Raw genomic sequence first — 26,939 nt, 5'->3', positions numbered from 1 at the left:
TAGTATACATTTACAGGACACATTTGAGGGGACAATATGGGCTTTTGATGCAATTCAGTTGATCAACGGACGGGGCAGTGCGGGGGATCGGGGTTTCAGGGCTGACGGTGTGGGGGCTATGGGAGATTGACTCACACCGGGAGTTTTTACCTTTTTATATATCAAACATTTTAACCCTTTATGGAGTATAACTTTACATTTATAACTCATCTCTTTATAAATTAATTATCTTTACACTCACTCTCTTTGTTATGACCTATCTTATTAACAGTTTTTAATGATCATTTTCACTGCAACATGAATTTCTTCAGTCTATCAGGGCGGCAGTAGAGGTTTCCTTTCAGTTGAACCTCAATACGAATGACCTCTGTCAGAGACTGTGGGCGGGGCTAACTCCCTCAACCAATCAGGGCCGTTTTAGGGAAGTGACCAGTTTACGTGAACTCATCCAGGCTCATCCATCCTCAGCTGAAAGGCGCTAAGACCAGGGAGATGGTGGTGGACTGTAATAAAGTATCCACCTGTTTATCCATCCATCTGTCTATCCATCTGTCTGTCTATCTGTCCATCCATCCTGCCGGGTTTGTAGTGGACAGATGGCCGCAGATGACCGTGTGGCAGCAGGCGGCGCTGTGTCGGACTCCTCCATCTGAGGCCGCAGGGCGGAGCTCCGGCTGTTAGTACGTGTGCTTCAGCTTCCACAGCAGTTAGCTCCCTGACGGCTCCAGCTGAAGGAAGAAACATGGTGCTGCTCGAAAACGACTCGGTAAGAGGAAACATTAGACCCCCCCCCCAAAAAAAAAAAAAAAAAAAAAAAAAAAAAACTCCCGACGGATTGTGACAGAAACACAGACACCGGCTTCTTCCGCCGTCCGCGAGCAGGCGAACTGATCCCGCCGACGTGAGACGAGCTAGTCGATATTAGCCTGCGTGCTAACGCCAGGTTGAGGCTAACGCTGCTGGAGAGCTGCGCTTGTAAAGGTTGAGGCTAATAGTTACATTTTCCGCCCCCAGCCTTTTATAATCAACCTCTAGAATTGATTTTGTGTCTTAAACCATGCGAAAGATTCAGTTCGTCCATGTTAGAAATTATAACTAGCTCCTCAAAGTGCAAATTAGCACCAGGTAACGTTAAATCAGCTAATCAGCTACAGCTAATGTAACTAGTTAAAGCAGAAAAACTCAAACTGTACGGTCTTTACGTAGATTATTGCGGCTGTTTTAATTTCTTTGCTCATCGAGATCTACATGGTTATCTAAGTAACACACCGCTGCGTCTAATTGAGGCTAATAACGACTAGTTTTCAAGTTCTCACCGTGTTAAAGTGATCCAGGAGGTATATATCACAGTGCTGTTGTGTTGTTTTAGCTGTCCCTAAAAAAACTGGGAATTGGAAATCTTGGATTAGATGTGTATTTCGTTTGCTCTGACAGTTTCCAATGGGGCCCAGCTGATTGTGTATTTTAAACAGCACTCCTGAAGTGTGATGATTGAACCATGGAGATGAACCTTTTCTTTCTGTTCCTCAGTTCCTCACTGAGCTCACACGACTTTTCCAGAAGTGCAGAACATCTGGCAGTGTTGTCATCACACTAAAGAAATGTGAGTAGGCTTGGACTGACTGTTCTTGGTTATTATTTGTATGAAAGCAGGCTGGAGATCTTTAAGTTGCTGTTGTGTGATGTGTCTTATTGCAGATGATGGGAGGACCAAGCCAGTGCCCAGGAAGGGTCAGTCAGAGTCATTTGAACCAGCAGACAATAAATGTCTCCTCAGAGCGTCTGATGGCAAGAAGAAAATTAGCACAGTGGTGAGCTTACCGGGTTTTCTTATTTTGATTTGAAAAGCTCATCATTTGATAACCAACTTTCTTTTCCTACCATTTCAGGTCAGCACTAAAGAAGTAATCAAGTTTCAAATGGTGAGTTTAAATGGTTTCATGGTGTTTTTTATTTGGAAGCTGTTTCCTGGGCTGGGTGCTCTTGGTTATCATCTTTTGTATTCAGTTTGTTTGTCTTTGATGAATGGCCCATTTGTGACTGTGTGTTAATTCCACTTTCCAGGCATACTCCAACCTCCTTCGAGCTCACATGGATGGACTTAAGAAGAAAGATAAGAAGAGCAAAAGCAAGAAAACCAAAGCCACCCAGTGAGCAACAGACTCTGTAACACATCATCATTACCTAAACTGGCCTGTACGATGAATAGGGGAAATGGGAGAGGCTTCGGATGGGTCGTCTCGTCACCCAACCCCACCCCAATCACCCGAGGTCTTGTTTCTCACCCCTACCTGTCAGTGTCACCAATGATCTGAATGCTTGGGGATTCTTCAAAACTCATCCAGGATCAAGCAACTCAACTTTATTGAATCCCCACAGCATCTGCTTCATCAACCACTGTGTCACCTCTAGAGCCAAATCCAGATGCCCAATGTCTAACTGCCTTTCATACTATTTAATTTAGGCATTTTTTCAGTTGTATTAACGTGTTAGCATGTTGCAATTTGACCGTTTCTTTGGAATGATGTTTAATTTTACAGTTATTTGAATATTATTTCTTTTTTAAGCATACTTTGAAATTTCAGCAGGGTGCTCAGAAATAGCGCTAAATATGAGTTTGTCGACAAGTTTCACTATTGGTTTGATATCGGAGATGGAAAGCCATTTTATATCTTTTATTTTAATTTTCAAAATACAATGAATATTCATGTGCCCCCATGTTTTTGAACCACGTACCCAAGATAACTGTAAAACTGCACATCTAAAATAGCACAGAAATGTTTAAAGTTGGAAATTTACTTGAAGTAATTTCTAAGTTATGAATATACAGAGACAAAGTATTGGCTGTAATTCTAATAATCATCATTCCTGATTATCATAATTACACGTCAGATTCAGCCTTTGTCAGCCATTTTGTTGTCTTGTTGTGCTCCCAAATCCGGATCTCATGAAAGAGGGCAGTAGCAGGATTTAAGTTAAGAGATAAAGCGCTTTGTTGAAAGTCATTGTTATTTTTTTCTCCTTTCTTGAATATGCTAACAAGCTCACTGGTGAACATGGCTGATGTAGAAAACAACATGGTAAATACGCTGTACACAAAGACATTTCTGTGCTGCACTGGAAAAACAGTCTGAATTGTGCTTGAAGAAGGAAGCAACTCATAGTGCTGTGTTCCTCTTTTCTGGTCTGTCCTTTGGGGAGACGGTGAGGTGATGCTGTCGGGCGCTCTCCTCCTTGTACCCCCGCTTCATTAGGCTGGTCACATAGTGGAACATGGTCTGGATCACAACAACACACATTGAACTCCGATTAGGTGAAGTTCATTCTCTGATGAAACCTGTATTGTGGAAGGTAACAAGATTTTCAAGCTTGTGTGTGATTTGCTTAGTCGTCAAAGGTTTTAGAAATACATGAACACACTATCTCTTCTGCAAATAATGACCAAAGTTGACTATAATGGGACATACAGAGTAGATAGTTGAATAATTGGCTCGTCACTGAAAGTCATCCTATGCTTAGAGGTTAGGTGAGGTCTCTTAGCAATTAAAGTATTTGTCTGCTAAGGTGTTCAGAGCAGTTGACAAATCCAAAATTTGGTGTATTTCTGAGGATCACGAACGTTTCAGATGAATATTCATTTGTGAAGTGAATTTCAGCTGAGACTAGGCATTTTACCACGTTATGTTGGAACTGGCAACATGATGAGACGTTGTGCTGTCTGGATGATTTAGAAGAGCCACTTCTTTCATACTTTTTGCTAATTGCACGTCTATTAGATATGAACATCTTATTTGAGAATGTTGAAGTACAAATAATACTTAAACTTGTGTGTTTATTTCTTTATGTATGGGAGAGTGTTGTGTTTTCAACTGAAATGCCAAACATTTGACGTTATTAATACCTCGGCCACTAGAGAGCAGTAGAGGCCATTCATAGAGATGGATGAGTAAAGACAGAAATGTAGTCTCAATCATTGAAATACAACATCCTCGTCTCAAAAAAGTTCACATAATTGCACAGGAAAATATAGCTTATATGTGCTTTTTCTTGTGCTAAAAAACGTCTTAAACCCCTTAAATTTGATCATTGCCTGGTAACTACAGCTGAGCAACAGGATTAATTTGAGCGCCTCTGTGTTATTGACACTGGGGATCTTGGAGTGACATAATGTGATGTGACAGAGCCACGTTCTATTTTCTCAACATGTTGTATGGTTCAGTGAGATGCACATTTTCACATCAGTCAAGCTTGTGCTGCTCTGGTTTCCTTGACATGTTACACGGTGCAGAAAAAAGATGTGCACAACGCTTGACGGTAGTGACGTGCTGGTTACACACATCAAAGCTATTTGTTGATGCCACACTGGCCTTCTGGAAAGGTCTCTGATTAACACCCACATAAAGAGGCCCAGGGGTCACAGAGTGAAATCTGCTCACCTTCCACGCCTCCTCCAGCTCGGCTGTCCACTGCTCCTTCAGAATAGGCTGCACGGCACTGATGAATTCTGCTCCGACATACTGGAAAATAATTAGACACTTGATGAGACACCATTGTTATTATTTGTGAGAGTAGGTGTGTTGCCATTTTGCACTTCTCAGAGTGCGTCAGCTCATTCAGCTGTTCAGGTTTTAAGGGTCTCAGTATAATGAGTCCAACAGAGAGCTGCAGCGTCAGTGGGGATTATATGTATATGCTATACACACAGCAGCATGACAAGAATAGTGTGTGTGCAGGATCATCGGGGTCTTACACTGTAGTACTTAGGTGGGGCATTGTAATGATAATGGCTTTTCCCCAGCTCCAGAGCCAGAACCTCCAGTCGCTCCAACTGGTCTAGTCTGGCCACACTTTTCTCGATGAAAGACATCACTCTGAAAGAGACGGAACAACAAAAGGCTCAGCACGATTGATCCATCAGTAAATCATGAATTAGCAGCAGGCAACTTATCAGCCTTTATCCCTTCCCTATAGATCTGTGTGACTCTCCACTGTAATGAAACGCGGCATGGTGATGTTTGCAGTTTCACAAACTCAAATGATAAAAAAAAAAAAGAAAAGAAAAGAATTGATTGCATATTTATCAGTCTGCTGCTCACTTGCTAAACCCACTGATTGCAGAATAGCTTCCCCCACATGGAAACGTGTTACCTGCACACCAGGATCAGTTTCCTCTGTTGCTTCCCAAGTGTGTCTGCTTTCACTGCACAGTGGCTGTGTGACAGTTTTGAAGATGAATACAGAACACAAGGCTGGAGTCAGTTCAGCTCTCACTTTTTTCTGTCTCTCTGCCAGGGCGGACATTTGTATTAGTGTCCCTGAGTGCAGCTGAATGAGTGTTTGACCTTATCGCTGAATTTGAGAGCAGCTGGTTCATGCTGCTACCTGTAAGACGTTTTGTCAGCGTGCTGCGGCCATGCTGGCCTCTGCACCTTCGGGTCCTCAGGCAGTAAATGGCTGCCCTGGCCTCTGCAGAGATACATTGACAGGCCTGATGCAGACCGAGACGCAGCAGACAAGCCGCTCTGATACACACTACAAGCTCTGCCTGCAACAGAGTGGTCACGCTATAATGATAGAACTACAGGATCTGAATTGCCTCATAAAACGTCCATAATAAACCGCTGCCTGATGATCTGCTGATTCTATTTTGCCACAGAAGTAGCCAAAAGCAATCAGTGAGCCATCACACTGGCTGTTGCGTACACTGCCTGAGACATTGACACTGCTATTAGGTTAGTCATAACTCACTCGAGCATTGATCCTCAACCTGCAGTATTTGTGCTTCAAGAGGCACAAGGGAGATCTGTGAAGGGCTTTCATGCAAAATAAAAACTGGATCTTAGCATTGACAATTCCTGGATCACTGTCTAATATTGTAAGCAGATGTAACAATTTTATAAAGTTAACAGTGATAACTAACAATGAGAAGAATACATCTGGATTAGGGGAGGTGGTGCCGATGAAGGAGTACTCATGCAAATACTAGGTTTACACCTGGTTGCGTAATGTTCAGTGAATGGCCGGCTTTTGTCTTTGTTTACAAAGTAAATTGTGAGTCTCACACATGAGTGAGCTGTTTAGAGATATTTCCTCAAAGCGTGTGTTGCTTTGTGTGTCTTTGTGTTCTGGTCCTTGTGCACGAGGAGTCAAAATGTTCCTTTAAAAATGTTTGCGCAGCAGCTGTGATGGTTCTCAGTGTGACAAAAGCTGGTCAATCGCTGCTGCATTCTGACCTCAGAGTGTAAACCAGACCGGAGCGTGGTGGATATTGATGTGCTCTTGCCCACTGTGAACCAAGCCGTAGTTTCATTGACTGATTATGGTGGTGATGTGTGGTGAAATGCAGAGTTATTGACTGACCGTAAGCCGTGAGCCCTGAGTTCCCGGCTGGTACGCAGCCTCTCTAGGTCCTGGACATCACGGAACAGGAAGAAAACGTCCTTGCACTCAGGATGGGTCTCAAACAACCTGTTACCAAGAAGCACAGACATCGGTGAGCCTCGTGAGGAAGGGCCCATCATATTCACCTCCAAACCAATACAAACCTCCATCTGACTGACCCAACGAAGAGGGCGTAACCTGAAGACTTTCTGAGTTAGAAAACTGTGATTCTGCCTTCACAGTGCTGAGCGTCAATGTGCAAATTTCAGCTCATTAACATGAAAAATGATTAGAGGCTTCTCTTTCATCCAGGAGATATTTTCTCCACCACCTGCACTTTGAATGGAGATCTGATTGTGATCGTTTTGATCTTATTCTAATCATCACTGTCTTCTGGTGAACTGAGCTGCAATCAGTACGTGTCAATCAATACCTTCCTTTTTATCCACATCCGTGATGAACTGCCGCGACCTGTCAGAGTCGGGACAGACGCTCAGTTACTTAAATTTTCCCTTTCTAATTTAACCTCAATCAGTTTCCTTAACTGGAGAGTTAAAGCACGCTGCCATCCAATCAGACAGTCTCCCAGTCTCCAGCTGAGGTACTGGTGATTAGTCATGCTACCAGTACACAGTACTACTGCCTATGGATATGGGATGTGCTGTGCTCAGACAATCTGCAGTTTGAATGTGAAATAACGAACGTACACGTTTGTTTGTTTGTTTGTTACTCAGTAAAATACTTGATTTGTGGCATAGCAGGATTTTAGATTATCCATGTAAGTTCACGTATACCTCCAGCTGTTCAGTCCTAACATGTTTTTTTTGTTTTTTTTTTTTACAAAGACAACAAAGCCATTCTGATTCACATTCTATGCTGAAGGTTAGATTTAAAGCTGCCAAAAGTCCAACCATTCAGATATCTATTGCCTAAAAGTTACATATTCATAACCAGCTTTTGGGGAACATTTGTTAACATTCGATAACCCTAGATACCCTCTCAGGAATGTTACTGAGAGGTTGCGTGTTTCCAGAGATAATTTTAACTGAGTAACAATTAATTTGAGAGAATACCTCAGTCTCGACAGCCTGTCCTGGCTACTTCTGAAGGTGAGCTGTGGTATCTGGGCCAAGAAATTAATCGCAGATCCTTTAAGTCCTGGGAGTTGGAAAGCAGTGCCTACACAGATGGGACTTGTTTGTTCAGCACAGATGATAGATTGGGTTGAGATCGAGGAAACCAAGTCAACACCTTCAACTTGCTGTTGTTCCTTAAACCACCCCTGAAACGTTGTTGCAATGTGTCAAGGAGGATTACCTGCTGAAAGAGGCCACAGCCCCAAGGGAATACCGTTTCCACGAAGGGCCGCTCCTTCAAAGAAACAGTGTAGTGTGGACAATGTTTAGGTTGATGCTGCGAGGCAAAGTAACTGAATCCAAATGAACGGCAGGGCCCAACAGGACCTTGCCCAAAGCATCACACTGTCTCTACCATAATGCATCCTGGTGCCACATGTCCAACACTAGGAGATGTTCTCACATTATCTCACAATACAAGCATTCCCACTGCAGGTGCTTTGGCGGTGCAGAACGGTCCCCTGACTGCTCTGCACATACGTAGCCCAGTAAACAACAAACTGACTCCTCTCCAGCAAATTCTCTCACTCAGTCGTCTAGACATCAAAATTTGGCTTTTGCCAAAGTCGCTCGCATCCTCACTATTGCCTAATGTTGGTTTTGAGGAAATAATGTTCCCTTGCAGCTCAATGTTGCCCACCCAGTGACACAACGAGAAAATGGGAAACCGTCGGGGGTTATAATGTCATGGCTGATGTCTACGTCCAGATCATAATCCAGCACAGACGGTATGACCTGGACATCAGTGATGCTGAACTGTGACGAGCTCAGCATTAACAAATAAACATTTAATTACTTGTGCTTGTCACGCCGAAAAGAAGCTCATTCTGTTTTCCATCATGGTTTTTTTCATGGTCTGCAGAGCTGTTAGTGAGAGGGAAACGTCCAGAAATCCAGAGCAGGCTTTATGAATAAATGCATGAGATTCCTATAAAGTGTGACCGCTGTTGAAGGTAGACAGGTGGATGATGGGAGGTGTTGGGGCACGGGTGTTGGTCAAGGAAGTTCTAATAGCTGCTGTCATCAGACAACATCAGCAGGGCTGCACCTTTTGACATGAAGATTATAATGAGCTACTGGAATCCAAAATGTTCTGACACGGCCAACAAGCTCCATGTGAAGCTGTCAGACATCCAAGCTCTTATTCATTTTAGAGTCCTCCAACTAAGACACACATGTTTTCAGGTGTTTCATGACAGCTGGTTTTAAATAACTCTTTTAGGTGCCAGTATTTCACAGTCAGCACTTGTTTGTGCTTTTGTGCTCATTGCTTCAATTACCTCATTCATTTATTTACTTATTATAAATAAATAAAATTAACTTGTGCTTGTATGAATGACAGCACAATGTTTGCACTTGCTTGGAATTGGCTTTGTTTTTTTTTTTTTTTTTTGGGGGGGGGGGGGGGGGGGGGTGGCGGGGACGACATGTGCTTTCTCACGATTCCTACCGGCTTCATTGATCAGAGAAAAGGGGACATTGGTAGCTATTTCTTTATTCGCGTCTCTTCCACATTGAGAAAAAGCTGTGGACATGTAGGGAGCTGGTTATTTCACTCCATTGTGTGAACACCCTCGTCAGCATGGGCATACACGCATGCATGCAGAACATAGGCAGATAATGCATAGCACCCTTCACAGCAGAAGTGCAAGAATTTTAATTGGTGCTGTTCAGAGGACGCATTTTGCAGTGATGAATAGAGTCTTTGGAAATTCTCATACAACATCAATTTGACCAAAGAACAATGCCCTTCCCAAAGACAGAGTGAGAGCACAATAAGAAGTGATTCCTATTTTGTGTTGTACTGTCACAGTTACTGTTCGGTTATGGGACATGGTTTATGTTACGAACCATGATAACCCGGGGGCCCTCAAATGGTGCTGACCCACAAGAGGCCTAGGTGTTTCCAGGCTAACATGCTAAGGTCAATCCCTTCAAATGTCCGGGTCACCCCTCGGGCACATGGCATTAACTGAGCATAAAGCTGCACTATGTGCTTGATAGTCTCTCTCCTCTGGCTCCAGGAGCAGCCTTAATGTCTGACAGTCTGTACCGCCACGTTCTCTCATTTGTTTTATTTCCCTGCCAAGGGGCCGAAGATGTTTACCCGGAGGGTGGTCATCATCATAATTGACAAAATGCATTTTCCTGATGTCTAATGCCTTTAATTGTATAGTAGGGCGGCAGACCTGGAGCTGTGTGTTATTATGTAATGTTGTTAAGATGTGATATGAAGTGATAAGACAGGAGGAGGAGGGGTGTCAGAAGGCAGAACTGAGGGACTGTGTGGAGGTGGCCTCTGAAGTCAGGAGCTGGACCTGCCAGACCAGCAGGTCAAAACAGTTTGAAAAGTCAGTCATTTAGCTGCATGCTGTGATCAAGAGTGAAATATTTGAACCGGCTGTTAGAGAACAGTCCAGTGTGACGGACCTGATCCTGCTCAGTGGAAATACAGAGTCGCTGTAACATCAACTCACTCAGGGAGCATTTAAGGCATTAGTCAAAAAGAGACGTGCATCTCACCTGACGAACATAATAATCCCAACTTTAGCTATGTCGTCCCGGATAACTCTCCAGGAGTCCTTGATCATCTGGATCTGGTCCTCGCTGGGACGCAGAGCAGCAGCATCCTCCGTGTTCTTCTCTCCAAAGTCCGCTTTTGCCGCCAATCCCGATATTGCACAGCCCATTCTTTAGGAAAAACAAAAAACAAAACAAAAATGAGACAATAATTTATATATATATATGTGTGTCTGTATATATGTTCTGCTCTGATCCAAGAAGGAAAAAAAAAAAGGAAGAACTTCAGTTGATTTTGTTGCAGAGATCTGATTCTGCTCATCTGCTGTCTGTGCGCCTCCAACTGCAGCTCCTAACTGCGATCCTCCAGAGGCAGGAGACAGGAGACAGGATGCAGGCTCATCAGCTCAAAGTCACATCAGAAATAAAACAACCCGTCTTACTGAAGCGAGTGCTGCAGAAGGCATGGAGCAAACACTGAGCTCTTATACTGGCGGGTATCCCGCTTCACTTCCGGTGTCTGCCCAGTTTGACACAAAGTAAAGGTGATGCTGATTGTTAACCTGAGGCCCAAAGGCTGGGCCAGCAGTCTTTTTTAACAAGAGGCTAACAGAGACACTTTAGAATAATCCTGTCTCATCTGTTTACAGCCTGTTTCTGAGAGCAAATCCTCATAGAGTCAGCGCTGTGGTATTAAAGCCCGCCAAAGTGTTGAAGAGTTCACTCCCCCTTAGCAACAATTTGGTCTTCTACATTTGACAATCTTCCAAATAAATAAACGAATCCATCGAAGCATGTTTTAGTTAGAATGACCCAATGTACTAATGCTCAGAGAATGACGTTTCACTGCTTTGTCATTGTCTCTTTCAGCTGAGAGGGGACTCTGGATCTTCTCTCTCATTTCAGAACAAAGAATCATGTCAACAAACACATTCCTTCCATGTTATGTAGAAGACGGCGAAACGCGGCCCCTGACTCCTTTAATCAGTGTCACTTTACGGAAAAGAGAAGGCTGTCACGGTTTTATACAAATCTGGAGTTAAAAAGCTCCAGATTTATTTAAAGCCACACAGACTGATTCCACCTACACTACTGATGGGGAAAAAGAACATCCGTGGTCATATACCATTTCTGTTTTTATTGAAAATATGGGAAACTTCAAGTAGGAAACAATATATTTTCTGGAACTGAGCAGTAAAAAGGATTGCTATTGTTCAGTATTTACATGAGGCCAACATCTCCCAAATATACAGTTTTATAAATAATATCCCAAAAAAATATATACAACATGTTGAGAAAAATAAAGCTCCCGTGAGACAGTGTGTGAAAACAGTTTTAGAAGCAGCTACAGTAAACGTGGAGGTCACTGCGGTGACCACATACATGGATTAAAAGTGTTCAGAGGAAACTTTGGTCTTTGGTGTACGGTCAGAGACTCTGCGGACAGCAGAGCTCTCTCGTCAACGAGATGGCAGCATTCCTGTAGGTAGAAGATCTGATCAGTTTAATTTCTTAGCTTCCTGAAACTAAATTTGACACTTAAATGTAATTAAAACTTTGCCGACCATCGCAGGAATCACCAACAGTGGGTGGGACCCAAAGAGACGCAAAGAATAACAAACCTAATCTTCAATTAATACAGGGGACTAGACACACATTTTTACATCAGCTTTGTATTTGTAACGGTGCCGAAAAATATCCAATGTATAAATAAGACAATGCACCTTTTTATAGACAAGAAGCTTTGCTCTCATCAGCCTAATGACCAATACTATCCCTTTTATTTTGTATTAACAAAACAAATAACCAAATGTCCCCTGTACTCACTCACACAATACTGTGCAGACAATAAGTTTCATTCTTTGGGAGAAGAGAAGTGGAATAAGACATGCTGAGAAGAGTCTGATAATTGACATAATGTTTCCATGTGATAGTTCCTGATAATAAAAATGTATACGATTCACAGGTTCACGAGCTCGTGCTTAAGTTTTGGAACTTCTCCCGTAAGCTTTTCACTACGTTACTTTCAGACGTCTTTCCTGAACTCACAGCAGCAGACTTTGCTGCACGGTTGAGACCATCCTGACGGAGGATGTCTGTTGTGTAGGGGCCCCTCACAGGCTCCTGAAGGTTTTGTACTTCATGAAGGGGACGAGACCCGAGCATGTGGTCCAAGGAGCTCCACCTGTACAGTAGGGGCTGAAGCCGGGGCTGGGACTGACACTTGGGCCAGTCTTCCACCACAGGACACCTTTGGGACTGCGTGCTGGGACAGTCTGTCAGAGCTTTGCGAAGGTCTGAGGAACTATTGCACTTGTGTGAGCAGCCATTATACATGTTTGTACAGCACTCGAACATCCCGATTGCACCGCTGTGGGCTCCTTTTGCAGAGTGGAGGGGCTCTGTGTATTTGGAGCGCAGCTCCTGCACGTCGGGCCAGTAGAAGGTTTCTGACTGTGGGCTTTGCGGGCAGATCACTGTGCTCTGAGAGCTCCCAGAGCTCGGAGTCTGGGCTGGGCTCGGAGAATGCATTTCATGGATGACAATCTGATCAGAAGCAACTGAAGGCAATCTCATGTTGGGTTTACCTGCATATATATACACACACAAAAAACAGAAAAACACACAGAATCCTTTTCAGTTTTATCCATACAAGGGTTCAACTGGCAGGTTACAGCAAGAGAAAGCAAGTTCAGAATTGCTTCCTATTTACCCTTTTTCCTCAGCTGTGGTTTCTCCTCATGGACAGTAGACATGCTCTTGGAGCCCTGTTGATTTGCTGTTTCTCGGTTCCTCTGCCAAACAATAGGTCTGTTATTTTTAATGCGCTGGCTATACTGACGAGCCAGCTGGAACACCTTATTTTTCATCTTTCCCATGTCTTGCAGGATCTGGTCCTCGTCCATGCTTGTTCGGAAGCTAATGATCTTCGGTAGCTGGCCACGGTTGTTAGGGCTGTTCTCTTGTGACACTGGAGTCCTACTTGTCTTAGAATCCTGTTCGGATTCCTCCTCCACTGTTGGAGAGGAGCAATCTGAAGCAGTGCATATTTCAGGCTCTTCTAAAATCTGAGTTGTTGGTCTACTGGTTTTCGAATCTAACCTGTTGTCCTCTGTTGCTTCTAATCTTGACTCATCAACTTTCTCCTCCGGCTGTTGTACTTCCTGGTTCTCCTCCTCTATTTCCATGTGTTGCCAAACTTTGAGCATATCTGATGAGGGTCGGAACTCTTCTTCTGTAGTCAAGGCTTCTGTGAAGCTCTGAGATCTTTTCTTGGCTTCCACTGCTCTCTGAGGTTCACTTTTCTGATGATTTTCAGTGTTTTGACTCTTTACTAATCCAGGAAGGTCAAAAACCGACCAAGAAGTGGGCCGGTTCCGAGAGAGGCCTTTCCGGTGGACTGGGGCCACCTGCTCCTGAATACCATTCAGCTGCTTGCTTAAGTACCTGACCAGACCTGCAGGGATATAGGACAGACTTTCCCTCCGCTTAATGCTGAAGTTAGCATCCTGGTCCTCAGCATGCTCGTAGTATCTCCTAATCTTGTGGATGAGGAGGCGATCTTGCTTGGAGAGAGTGGACCTATGTTCTCTTTCCATGATAGCACAAGGCCCATGCGCAAGTGTTGAAAATTTTGCCTCTGAAGTAGCCTCAGGCACTGGAGTCGAGTGTGTCAACATTTCTTGTGTCTGTTTCTCCAAGTCCATGCAGGCCGACGGACTTTTAAACACATCATTTTCTCTTGAAGGTGAGGGGCAGGCAAGGGAACCCAGGTCGTCTGAAACCAGGCTGCTCCGTCTGGACAGGCTCCCGATGAAGCACTCAGCTATCACACTCGCCTGGTCCAACACAGAGGAAGGTAGGATGCTTTTACGGTCCATCAGATCCTCTTCCTCCTCTGAGAGCTCCCCATTTGTCAAAACACTGGTCTCCTCTATCGGGAGACTGGAGGAATCACTGCCTGCTTCTTCCTCTTCCTCTCCAGTGTCTCTGGAGGTGTCCTGAGATTCTTGGGTGTCAGCGTCTTGTTGGGCAGCGGAGACAGGGGACTCAGGACATTTTGAGAAATTCACCTCCAGCTGATCGTGGTTCTCTGTTGCAGGGGCACAGTTTACGAGGCACGGCTCTTCCACGTTGACCTGAAACATGACAGCAATGTTTAGAAAGCAGGGTGTAATGAGTCAAAGACGTGATAAGGGCAAGAAATCTCCATTAAGTTAATGGATCGTTTCAGTCAAGTCAAGCAGGCCATTTAATGCAAAGCACAGACAATGTATGATGCATGCCTATATTTATGTTATATCTGGGCCCAATTCCCTTTATCACAATTACCTAATTCTATGTAAAGTATCCAAGTGTGGAAAATTTGCAAAGACGAGCACGGAGAAAAGTTGTCTGCAGCTCTGACAGTGTTTATAGCACTGATGTCACAATCATCGTCTGCCATTAATGCAAATTTGGTCCCAGGTGTTTCCTGCTCTTTTGCAGTGTATACAATTACAAAAAGTGTAGAGCATAGCTGTGTGGTGGAGATAAGGTGAGGAAAAATACCCGTTTATAATCTGTTCAAACGAGAGCGATTTCACTGAGTTAGCAGGAGAATCAGGTGGGAGCAGCACTCGGACTCCAAATCAAATGTGGACTCTTAGCGGGAGTGTTGACCCCAAGATGACAGTGTGTGTGTCATAATAATACCTAACTATAAATATACAGCAGGCACTAATACAGCTCCGGGGATACACTAAATATAAAGTAACAACAGCTTCTGTAGACTGAAAAATTGTCATCCAAAACATAGCAATAAACTGAATGATACTGAGGCTGTGAGGCTAGATGGGTGCTCTTTGACGCAGTGAAAACATATTGCATGCAAACACGAGCGTGCACAAACATTATGCAAGGCCTTATCAACTACCTGTGCAGTCAGGGCTTCTTTCACAGCCACATCCATGCATTTGTCCTCCTGCCTGAGACTTTCTGCCTCCTCATTTACCGTAGTTTTCAGTTCAGCTGTATCGCTGTCCTGATCATCCTGCAGCAAAACATGGCATTAACACACTGTGAGGCAGCGTGAAGCAAAAGAATCTCTCATAGCCAACAAACATGTCGCCTATAAGAGTCAATGTTTATTCAGGTCACCTTTTAAAGCCGCACTATAATGGTTACAATTGAAGTCCTCCAACAGAAATGACAAGTGTTAATACATATTCAGCAACAATACAGGTGTAACACTTAACAAAGGCTTCCTAATTATGAAAATTCAGAGGGGAGATAAGTTTAGAAAATATGATTATCAAAGAGCAAAGCTCTTGCTATAATAAATCATTTAATTAAATTGCTACATTTAACCTTTGAAGTGAAATAACATTTAATAGGGCAGGCTGAGCCACTGGTTTCGATGCAAATGCAGGCATGGTTTCAACAGCATGAGCTCCAACATTAATCAGTCTTGAAAAACACAATTATGAAAGAACAATTATTCAGGGAACCACACAGATGAGGGAAAAAAAGCACATGCTTGATGTGGGATGATCAACAACAGAAAAGCAAAAGCAAAACAGGCGAAGTCACGTTAGAAGTTTGATTATCTTAACTTGTGACCATGCATTGTTAGAGGTCACTATTAGTAGACTGGGGGAACTTCAATTCATTGAAGAAAAAGAAAAAGGGATGAGAGTTAGTGTGTGAGAAAGAGTGGCAGAGAGTATTGCTAAGCTAGTGGAATGGAAAAGGAAAATTGGTAACCCGTGGGTGACAGAAACCCTCACCGTTGTGAAGTGAGTAGAAAGCAAAGCCCTGGCTCTATAGTGCCAGCAGGAGATGGCTGCCAGCACTGAGCTGGCAAAGTCCGCTACCTGGTGGTCTCCCATCAGAATATCTTCATTGTAACTCTCTCCCTCCTCCTTTGCCTCCTCTGCTTTCTCCAGTTCAAGTCCACCCTCTCCGGGTGAGCAAACCAGTTTCGGGTCACTGTCAGTAGGACTTAGCTGCTCCAGAGAGTCCCTTCTGGGAATTAGATCATCCGCACATGGCCTCTCAGCCTGGGGCTCGCTGAGACTGGAGGCCAGCGTACTGACACTAGCGGATGCCTGAAGGGAGCACCTATCCCCCAGCAGTGCACCCTCACTGTCTGCATGCTGTAGCGTGAAGTCATAGAAATGTGGTTTGTTATTGCAAGATCAGTGCTAGAGCCACGTTTGTGATGAAAAGGTTGTAAATGGAATGGAATCATCAGAAAGCTGCTTCAGCTTTGGCGAGATATGATTTTACTGATCCAGTGCTATGCAAACTATGCTATTTGAAGATTGAGTTTCAGCTTTTTTATTTTTGGTAAGACTTCTTTTATAACTAGAATAATAAGTTTAAGTTGCTGAGTCAAAATTTGGAAAAACCATATCTCACCACAGCACACTGACACACATAAAGTGCTTTCCTAGAACAGAATGAAAAAGTTTATCAAGGTTTAAGAAACCACATTTGGATTTCAGACGCTTACCTTCAAAACAGCTGCATGGAGAACAAAGATAAAGAAGGGAAGGGGAGAAACAAACAAATGAGAATGTCAGTGACTTGGAATAAAAGCATGCCCAAATCAAATATTACGGGGCAAAATAACCTTGGTAGCACATGCATCTTGTACAATCGTGTTCAGCACACAATCTATGTCCCACAAGCAGTAGTTAGTCTGGCCAGACTTCAGGGAGGCCTTGTGATTAGATAAATCCCAATTAGAAACATCTTCCTCTCAGAGGCTCAAACTAGACATGATGCAATTAACCAGGATCTGATGACCTACTCGCTCACCAAGATGGGAGAGTTGACATGATCACTGTTTCTTCATTACATTGTACACAAAATTGATCTGCACTGGGAGCAAAGGAGAAGTAGAGACAAGAACACAGAGGTTTTCTCCATCATAATGACCAATTACAATAGATGGGGGCAGGAAGACGTGGACATCTGAGGGTGAGGCTGTGTCTGACTGTTGAAAAGGCCTTGTGTATGACAGATCCTTGGACCAATGTGCCATATAATTCACTTCATTATGGGTGAGGCCAGCAGAGTGGGAGTGAGTGTGTGCACATGTGTGTCTTTTGATTTGTTTCCCAGGTGTCTCTGATAAGGTTGCAATGGGATGGAAAATTTCCAAGAAATTCTCAGAAACCTTCCAGGAGAAGTAGAGCTGGATAGTTTTGGATATATTCCAAATTAGGGGCCTTCAAGGGGAATTATGGGATTTACTGTGACTTAATTAGAATTAACTGGAAATGACACTGTAACACAGTGTCAGAAACCATAAACTGTAAACAAACATAACTATGGACATGTTTTGTCATAAGCACACCCATGCAAAATGATCAGATTTATGGATGAACAGATTTATTTGTGATTAGAACTTTGTCAAGTGCTAATTCTTGTATTGAATAATCAATTCAACCAAAAACATAAATTTGTAAAATATTAGTCGTCCGCACCCAACCAAAAAGTAAAATTACTGCCCCTCCCTCCAGTCTATGTAAATAGAAGCTCCTTCTCTCGTACATCTCAAACTGAGTTTCTGCACATTGCTGAAAGGATCTGTCCATATGATGGAGGAATGTATAGTTGATTCCCATAAATTCCATTCAATTCCCATGGAAAGCTGTTAATAGATCAGCCAAAACACCACCTGAACATCCACCAACTCCTATAAACCAACTCCTGGATACAAACCAATCCCTGCACCAACCTTTTGTGCTCTTTATGAGTTGTTTTGCAGGCTCTAAAAAGAAAGATATTGGGAGAGGTTAGTAGAAATTAAAGTCACGGTGAAAATGCATTCTTTTAAATGTAACTGTATTATTTCTATTTATTTCTATTTAATACAGATACATTTCTTACCATTACTCCCTAAAACGACACCAAACAGATACAGGGAACAATATCTGTATGTGTACTGGAACACTTTTACCTGATCTTCTTCTCCCCTTTTGTCCCCCAAGATGCATGTTGTCCATGTTCCAGGACTCTGCTTTTTTCAGCCTTTCAGGACTGTAGTGGTACTTCCCTGGATCTGGGCAGTTGAAGGACACATTATTACACTCTGATCTGCAATTACAAAAACAATTTTCTCCGCAGAGACAGATGGATCATGGGCTACTCCTTCCTGGTAAATTCGACAGCATTCCCTATTTGCCACTTTAGTTGCCATGGAAACAGGGATATTTGCATTTGGATAACATAAGTTAAATTATTGGTGACACTTACAGTTTGAATTGCCCAGTATGCCCTCTTCTGCCTTAAAAGAGATAAGCAGCGTGTGTTAATAGCAGGCAGGTCACTAGGAACCAGCGGATAAAGACTGAGTTGTTTACCTTCTGGGGGACAATGGTGTTGTGGTTCTCAAGAATGAGCCTCTTAATGTGATGGGCCCACAGACGCTTCTCTTCTACTGACTTGGCCTTCAACAACAAATAATTGCCATTTAGGTGGTCATTTATGTCAACAGAGATATAGACTAGATTCATATATTCAAGCACAATAAGAGAGAACCCACTGGCTCTCAAGTGTTTCCAAAAAATGGTGTACAACCAAATACAACAAAACAACACTAACAAGTACAAGTAATAGTAATACTAACCTGCACTGTATGGGGCTGCTTGGGATGCTTGAAATGGATGACACTGAAGAGCAGAGGATCCTTGGCACTGTCAAGTAGCATGAGTGTAGAGCACTGTAACCACATGAAATGAAGATGTAACTGAAGTTTCATTCAACTAAATTTGCTTGCATATTAAAATGTATGTGTAAAGTGTAAATGTCTTTATGGTAAATATTTAAAATTATTTAATTTATAAAAAAAAAAAAAAAAAAGATCTTTTTTGGCTTTCAGCTCTACTCAAATATCAATGTTTTCCTTAACCTGTGGTTTTAAACTATTACATCGATAATCAATGGGAAAAAATGTCAAAGACCACACCGATATGTGGATCTTGTAGACATAGTGGTCCCCTCTTTTCTTGGTAATGAGGAGCATCTTTTCGAAGAGGAAGAGCGTTCGTGTGTTCTTTGCCCTCAGGACATGAAAGGTGCCCTCCAGCACCAGCTCTCCATAGGTGGTTAGGTCAGGACCCTTCCAGTTGATCAGAAGAGACTGTATCTCCTGCAGAATCACATGAAAGCACATAGCCCGATCCACATACTGTGAGACATGTTCCTTCAGCATGAATGAATATAAATGCCTGCAGAGTACCATCTGCAATTTTCTAATTCTTATACAATAACTAGTTAGTTCAAGGAATTTTTTGAAGCAGCTATTGAACCAAATCAAAGAAGCCATTAAAAAGCTGTAGCGCTCAGCTTGGCACTAAAAGTGAGGGCTGCTGGTGCATAGCTAAATGCCAAATTGTGAAGGTTCATTGATCTGGCTTGGCCTAGATATGATGGAAGATAGACCTCTAGAGAGCACATTTATGCAAGAAATGTAAGTAGTAGAGGGTAGCTGAGACAAGTTAGTATGTGGAATTATTTTGGGCCCTCAAGAGCCAAAGAAGAGCAGTGAGATACAAAAGATGATCAGAAAGTCTCTGAAGTCTTGCAAATTCCCTTCAAGTAAATTTGTATTGTGAGCGCTACATGAAAATGACATAAAAACAAACAAACAAACAAACAAATTCAACAGAATGTGTAGTTTTTCTATCTGACCTGTACTCTGACAGCATGTTCATGTTTCCTCTTCATATCATTAATGTACCACGCCACTCCTGTCATGGTGTCTATGGCCTCTTGCACCACCTCATAGCCCTCCTCATCTGGGTCAAAGTGCTTGGCAATTTCCTTGAAAAGAAAAGATGGACAATAATGACTCCTGATGAAGCGCAGGGAGTGCAGGGAACTGAAATCTTTTCCCGAACAAAGTCAAACCAGCATCAACATCAATATATCTGATTTTTCCACTGTTACTTTTAATATATTCATAATAAATGAATCAACTAAAGGGGGCAGCATGGCGGCATAGTGGTTAGCACTGTTGCCTCACAACGAGAAGGTCGCAGGTTCAGTTCCCGAACATGAATGAATGAATGAACGAATTAATCAAAAGGGCAATAACCATTTGGGTGAGCTGTTTATCCCTTACCACTCTCTGGCATTGCTCAGTGTGCCACATGCAGGCATAAAACGACTTATTGTGACCGAATCATAAGCCTAACGCCTGCTGGCTAAATTTTGCAGAAAGGTTGTTTTATAATGTGGTTGTTGCATGTATTTGTATTTGTGTACCTGAAGCAGCAGGTGATATTTTAGGATCCTCTGAACTGGCTTGAGCAAGAAGGAGCCCAAAGGGAGGGAGCGCTTCAGAGCAGCCTGCCGATCCCTGAAGAACTTGGCTAAAGACTTACTCCTCATGCAGTCAGTCAGTGCCGCCACTGAGCTAGAGAACAGCAGACAATGACATTTATCAGCTTATTTAAGCATGTAACATCTGATATCAACAACTAAATGACATTTACAAAAGGGGCATATATTCTAAATACTTACTTTGGATAATTAGTGCAATACTGCGTGTAGATTTCAAAGTATTCACTCTGTTGAAACACAACACAGACAAACACATTAATGATGTTTGCTTGCTGATATTGTTGGAGGAAGACAGTCATACTCACCTTATCTACAAAGCACCTAGCAATGCCCACAGGGTCATTTCCACACATGTCCAATGACTGCAATAGTTCACTGAAATGCATAACAGAACAGAGAATATCTTCAGTATAAATTCTTTTACAGAGCTAATGTGTATGTGAAGGATGGAATACCAAAAAGTACATCACAAAACGAAGGAAAAAAGTAAGACAGAATAGTGATAAAAAGGTCCAGACTGGATTTGTAAAATTAATCCCACTAGAGGGCACCACACACAACAAACCTTGTGACAGTGTTCCATCGGTATTGTGTGCATGACAAAGGCTTGTCTTAAATTGAAGGTCACAGTGGAATTACATATACAATACAGAACACCTAAACATGCTAACATAATAACTAAAATATAGTAATCAAACACAATTGAACATTATTTCATTTAGATCAAAGGTTGTATGGTTTGACAATATGACAAGATGTTGACATATTGACAAAATACAAACAGTTCTGGTGTACTGAAACAAGGGCAATATTTCATTATTCATTATTATATGATTGAAGGTTTTGCTGAGGGAAAATTTTACCAAATAAATTTTAATTGAGTCAAAGCAATATCATATATAATTAATGTCTATGTGAGATTTGATGGCCTCATCAAAGTACTGAGAATTCTGGGATCTGCAAGGGTATTAACGCCAAGTAACATAATGTACTGTAGCGAAGATAATTTAAATGGTCCCTGGAATGCTGAATAAATGAGTTTGATATATGTAAGAATATCCCAACACTATAAAATACAAACGTCTCTCACAACAGAAACTGAATGCTGAGAGAAGCTTCCTGTAAATTGCAGTGTTATATAAACACGTCACACATATTCTCAGGCTGGCAACAAAACATTTCCCTGTCAAAACCAAAATCTAATGAAAGTCAATATTGCATCATCTTTGCCAACGTAAATGTCTCTTGGTGTTATAAAATCAAAACAGACCTCATCTCTCTGAAGGGCAATAAATGACCCTCCACTTAAAATAATGATAATAATAATTAAAAAAAAAAAAAAAAAAACAGCTCTCTTCAACAGCTGGAAATAATTTCATTTTTAAAAGTAATAAGATTCAAATCATCAGCTCATTGAGAGCTGTACAAGAGTCTTACATTTGAGGGCGGTTCCTCACAGTGAAAGGAAAGGAATTGTGCCAAGCAGTGTGGCTGCGATGAGCTGCAAAGGGTGTTTACTTTAAACTCCCTGCATAAGCTCTGCGTCATCGAATGAAACATTAGCATCAAGTAAAAGACAAGTATCCAGGTGTCATGTGTCCTTAAATTCCTCATATTTTGTATCACAGAACTAGATAATAAAATGATACATACGCATCACTATGCATGAACAAACTTGTCCAAAGGAATTGAACAGAGGTAAACGACACACTGTCCTCTGCTCTGCTATGAGCTCTTCGATGATTATAAAGTGAATTGATTACAGTTTTAGGACTTGTGCTCAAAACAACTATTAGATGCCGAGATATATCTAGAAAAACAGTGCTGATTGGTGTGTTTGCACTTGGGGTGAGGACGTACCTGTTGAATTCATATATGTCCTCTATGTTTCCAAACAAGGCACTCACTTGCTCTGGTCGTATGGGAAGGTTACTCATATCGATGATGTGAGCCAAGTAGTCCTGCAAAAGCAGTTAATATAACAATTAACATTTGTTCACATCTTGGGGATTCACTATCATTCAGGAAATTGCAAATTCACACCAGTAGAGGGAGCATAAATACAAAGAAACCATTTGCCTTTATCTTCTACTTTTGTTTTGAAGTTGAAGTTCAAGATTTGAATGTTTTTCTGTGTTACAAAGTGTACATTCATTAGTACATGAGTTAGCTATGTTATGTTTATAGCATCCTTCTAAGGATTTGTTCCACTGACTAACCAGTGTGACTGTTTAAAAAAAGCTTCTGGTGCTTCCAGACCATGACCATCAGCACAGCCTGTTCTTCTACCAGGAACCAAGTCCCCCTGGAGCTCCGTAGCAGATAGATAAAAATATCTAAACGTAGAAAAGCCAAATATGCTAACTTTTGGTTGGTTGTCGTCTCACTTGGTAGATACCAATGTGGCAACAAGTGAAGGAAGGAGTTGATAAGAGACGAATACACATACACTCTATAGCTGCATTAAAGACTCTATTAGTAAACAGCTTGTACAGGACCCGTGCCTACCAGGCAGCCCAGATTAAGAGGCGAGTCATCACATCGCACCACTGAATGAACTGCAGCCGGTCATGAATGAAGAATTCAACTGCACTGACAGTAATGCTGACATATAGTCAGCAGGGCGTCTCATAGTCCCCTATGGAAAAACTCGCCAATGTCACAACAAAATACCTACCACACCATCAGCACAGCGTGAGAGATTTAATGCAATGTATGGAGTCATCCGGCTTACAGTTCCAGAGGCTGTGCTTTATTGATGCATAAACAAGGCTGTAATGCCCTTGTAGAAGAGGAGAGATATGTTGGGCAGGGTTTTTTGTAAATTCCACAGTCCACATTCCTGTTGAAACTAATTGTCTGGGGGTCCAGACCAGGTGGTGAATTTATATTTAGACATGACACCAACTGGGTCAAACAGCTGCTTTCTTTATTCCACTGATAGACAGTAAAGACTGAGAGACCTGAGAATAAATGATAAACTTGATCTAAAGGCGAAGTGGACGTAACTTCCACAGCTGTGCGAGAGCTCAGCGTCAATATCAAAGGGCAGCTTTGAATCGTTTGCTGAAAAAACAATGCTAAAATGAAAGGTCAACTTCCCACATCTTTGTCATTTTCATGGCTTGGTGTGAAATGAAAATGAGCTACATAGAATCTACTTGATTACAGTCACACTGTGATCATAAAGGGACATCTGTGCACTATTCTGTGTTCCCACAGTGCAGTCAATGGAAAAACCAACCGCTCCTTTCATTTATGTTATTCTCCAGTTGGTGTAAAGATGGAGGTGTTTGTGTTGGCTGGAAGGGCCATAGAAATCAAGCTATGCTAGAGCTCTCTGAAGGACCTGTGTGACAGGGGCCAGACCAGGCGGGACTGCTGCTCCTGTCAAGTGAAATACTTTACAGCCTTGGAAGCGTTTGTCTACAGCAAGTTGTTATTCAAGCCACGATGAGGGCTGCACCCCCTCCAAAAGCAACTGCCAGACGCCAGCACAGTCGGACACAAGGTGAGGAGAGGTGCTAGCTGGTTTACTGCCAGTCAGTCTCAGAAATGTCTCATGTGTTAAAGACATTACCAGCAGTGCTGCCGAAACCCTTTGACAGAAGAGTGCTCCTGTTTCTATACAAGACCACAGAGGACTGAAGGCCAGCTTCTCAGTCTGTACGTTGTTTCCAGGCTTCGAAGGTGGAAAACGTGAGGAGATAGGTAGTTTGTCTGAGATGATGTTTACTATCTTTGACTAACACACAGCTCAGGTTTTGTGCCAGGAAGAAGCTGCACTTCCCTACCTTCACTGTGTTTGAAGTCCAGATATGAACACAGTCCATAATCCAATGCTGCAGGCTATAAACTTTCACTGCAGTCTAAATATACAGGATTGTTTATACACAATACTATGAGCGGATCATAAACTCCACAGCCTTCATCTTTAGGAACTAGAATCTACAAACAAAGCACACAATTGCCAGATGTCAGGCATGCATTTTTGTCAACAGACTGATCTGTTTACAAAATCAGAATTGATCCTGGTAATGAAAAAGAAATGAACCAGATATTTGATGTGACAAACAGCTGCATTGGAACACAGACAGCATTATTTGCCCTTAACTGCCTTTGAGCCAATGCCCTATTTTAGCTCCAAGCTGGCCAAATTCATTAAATCATCTCCACAGAGTACTGCAGACATTAAGTCATAGCTGCACATTAATCCAAACAAAACATGTGCTTTAAATACACAAAATACTGATAATTTACCCTCCATAACATCAATGATTGGCTCACAGTGAATACTTGGCTAAAACTGAAACACACACACTATAACGGAAAGTTCAGTTTGACCATAGTCAGCATAACTCACCTCCACGATGCTGCGCAGGTCCCTGACATACATGCGCTCCGTCTCAATGATCTCCAAGACGACACGGTCCACATAGGTCAGCTTTGGATTGGGCGCCATGGCATCTGTGACAACAGGCCCGGCAGGGATGCGAGGTACTTCAGCACTTCCTTTCCCGTTGGAGGAGGCGTTGTTGTTGTTCCACTGGTTGTTGATCACCCTGGGCTCTGGTCGTTCCTGCCAGAGGACCCTGGATCTCGTGAGGGTGGGACTCTGGTCTCCAGCCTGCTCTCCGGTACTTTCGGCCGGGCTCAGCTCCAAGTCTATGTCCTCTTCACATGGTACAGGCGGGGTGGAAGAGGAAGGAAGCGTAATGGTGCTTCCAAAAAGACTGCGGCTATCACGGGAAGAGCCAGAGGACAGGGTGGACACCAGGCTCACTGGACGTTCACCCTCTACGTCCAGTGGCTCCACACATAGCCGATTGCAGCAGTCTGGGTCCAAGTCAGCATTTGCCTGGCCATGTTCACTGGTGAGGAGGGGTGAGGAGAACTGAGGAGATTCTGGGACAGGGAAGAGAATCACGTGCAGAGAAGTCAGAATTTAGGCAGTCAGCCCATTTGATTTCCCGCTGGCTCCGACATCTCAGGACATGAGAAGAGGCTAAGGGCCACACTCCAGAGGGCTATATCCAAGTATTCCTGGGAACACTAATTATTTTTCATTCATAATTTCTATTGATTTTTATTATTTCATATTTTTTTATAGTTTTATTTAAATTATTGTTCAAATTTACAGTTACTTTGGGTATAAAATTCAAAGAAATAAAAAAGTAGTGCTCGTAGTATTGCAGCTTTGTAGAACAATACAATGTTTTGAATTTTATCATGTTGTTAATCATGATGTCCCAGAAGTTTGCTCTTAACATTATGCGCTTTTCTCTGTCATGCTGTTACAATTTAGATGCACTTCAGAATTTTCCTAATGGCCATCCTCTCGCACCAATTTGTAGCGTGCTATATGGCTGCATTAAGACGCTGTCTGGGGAGAACTTACAGACATATAAATATAATTCAGCAAATGTTCAAGCCACACTTAAAAGACTACTATCCAAGAATCAATGAAAGCTGGCTCTGAGCTTACCCCCAAACTGAGAGAGGGGAGTGGTTTACCGTCAAAGGCTTTGCTCAAATCATTACTGACATTGCCTAATTGCAACACTGCATATTCTATGGAAAATCCAGTCATTTCCTCTTGTTCTCCTCACTGCTAAAGACTGACTCTTGGAAAAACACATAGGGAAAAATTATGGGAAGAAAAAAAAAATGGGGCAAGGAAACAGGAGATTTGTTTATATGTCTTCATTGAGCTACATCTGAATTTTAGAGAAATGGAATCCATATTCAGCTTCACATCCTTCCTGGCCAGATGGGGAACTTTCCTCACAAACCTTTCCTAAATATATGACGTCATGGTGGTGTGAGAAGTGTGTGCAGAGCTCTCTTTCCTTAAAAATTCATGGGGCAAAGGGGTCAAAACCATTTTGCTCAGCTTAAGTAATGGAGCACTGTAACGTAATTTCACTTCAGACTAACAAATGGAAATCAACAATGCATCAATGATCTAAAGCTAAATATTAAGCTAAATATCACAAGAACTTATTCAAATAAGGGCTGGTGGCAAACTGGGATAAAGAACATAATTTGGTGATGATAGCCAACAGATGTAGCTTGTGTCATGAGCCTGAAACAGGCCCGTGATGATAAGCTTAAAATGTGAGAAGCTCATTAATGGACAGCCATCAGTAGTCAGGAGCCCAAAGTGGATAACACAAACCCGATGTCGTTGAGAAAGGGTATTTTAAATATCAAAAGGCGATGATCAAACTTACAAACTTTAATAAGCACGGGCTTTTATAGAGAACACTGAATCTTTAATAAAAACAAACAAAACTTTTCACACCACAGAACTGGAAATAACTAGTGCTGGTGATTTATTAAGCCCTGAGAATAGTGTGACATACAGCTGGATGAAAAGCTATTATACACAACACACACACACCACTTGGCATCCTCCAACTTTCCATGAGTCAATACTGAGCTCATGAGAGTCTTGTTCTTGCTGTAATACTTGCTTCCCTCAACAAAACAGTTCCCATGCAAAACCTCACTAAGAGAAAGAGATGAGCTGGCAAGTAGGAGCTGACCACTTTGTAAACTCTG

The 26,939-nt window shown here is 42.4% G+C and overlaps 3 protein-coding genes across 5 annotated transcripts in view; 1 reads left to right on the top strand and 2 right to left on the bottom strand.

Moving 5' to 3' along the window:
• The first annotated feature begins 480 nt into the window (after positions 1-480).
• srp14 (signal recognition particle 14) lies at positions 481-3,005 on the top strand. The gene is made up of 5 exons (XM_029493592.1): positions 481-766; positions 1,531-1,603; positions 1,699-1,811; positions 1,890-1,922; positions 2,065-3,005. Exons 1-5 carry the CDS (start codon positions 743-745, stop codon positions 2,152-2,154), a joined length of 333 nt encoding a protein of 110 aa, XP_029349452.1. The 5' UTR covers positions 481-742; the 3' UTR covers positions 2,155-3,005.
• On the bottom strand, positions 2,667-10,207 carry xgb (x globin). Its single transcript, XM_029493587.1, has 5 exons — positions 10,041-10,207; positions 6,361-6,468; positions 4,751-4,871; positions 4,437-4,517; positions 2,667-3,278 (listed from the first exon to the last, which is right to left on the bottom strand). The coding sequence occupies exons 1-5, from the start codon at positions 10,205-10,207 to the stop codon at positions 3,159-3,161; spliced, it is 597 nt and encodes a 198-aa protein (XP_029349447.1). The 3' UTR covers positions 2,667-3,158.
• A 948-nt stretch (positions 10,208-11,155) lies between these two features.
• Positions 11,156-26,939, bottom strand: part of LOC115035633 (pleckstrin homology domain-containing family G member 3) — a 29,464-nt gene continuing 13,680 nt past the window's right edge. The window contains exons 3-19 of one of the 3 annotated variants that reach the window (XM_029493558.1): positions 24,739-25,280; positions 22,236-22,336; positions 20,681-20,750; positions 20,556-20,602; positions 20,298-20,448; positions 19,722-19,853; positions 18,997-19,179; positions 18,658-18,750; positions 18,392-18,478; positions 18,285-18,315; positions 17,989-18,090; positions 17,767-17,799; positions 16,534-16,544; positions 15,806-16,174; positions 14,953-15,069; positions 12,751-14,176; positions 11,156-12,625 (exon numbers count right to left, since the gene is read on the bottom strand). In XM_029493558.1, coding sequence (XP_029349418.1) covers positions 12,006-12,625; positions 12,751-14,176; positions 14,953-15,069; positions 15,806-16,174; positions 16,534-16,544; positions 17,767-17,799; positions 17,989-18,090; positions 18,285-18,315; positions 18,392-18,478; positions 18,658-18,750; positions 18,997-19,179; positions 19,722-19,853; positions 20,298-20,448; positions 20,556-20,602; positions 20,681-20,750; positions 22,236-22,336; positions 24,739-25,280 — 4,115 coding nt within the window. In that variant the 3' untranslated portion in view covers positions 11,156-12,005. The remainder of the gene's footprint in view (positions 12,626-12,750; positions 14,177-14,952; positions 15,070-15,805; positions 16,175-16,533; positions 16,545-17,766; positions 17,800-17,988; positions 18,091-18,284; positions 18,316-18,391; positions 18,479-18,657; positions 18,751-18,996; positions 19,180-19,721; positions 19,854-20,297; positions 20,449-20,555; positions 20,603-20,680; positions 20,751-22,235; positions 22,337-24,738; positions 25,281-26,939) is intronic. The other 2 variants (XM_029493559.1, XM_029493560.1) reach the window with 2 other exon arrangements.

This window comes from Echeneis naucrates, chromosome 22 (genome assembly GCF_900963305.1).
Source record: "Echeneis naucrates chromosome 22, fEcheNa1.1, whole genome shotgun sequence".
NCBI lineage: Eukaryota > Metazoa > Chordata > Actinopteri > Carangiformes > Echeneidae > Echeneis > Echeneis naucrates.
The sequence above is the reverse complement of the archived record's forward strand: the minus strand, read 5'-3'. Positions and strand labels throughout refer to the sequence as shown.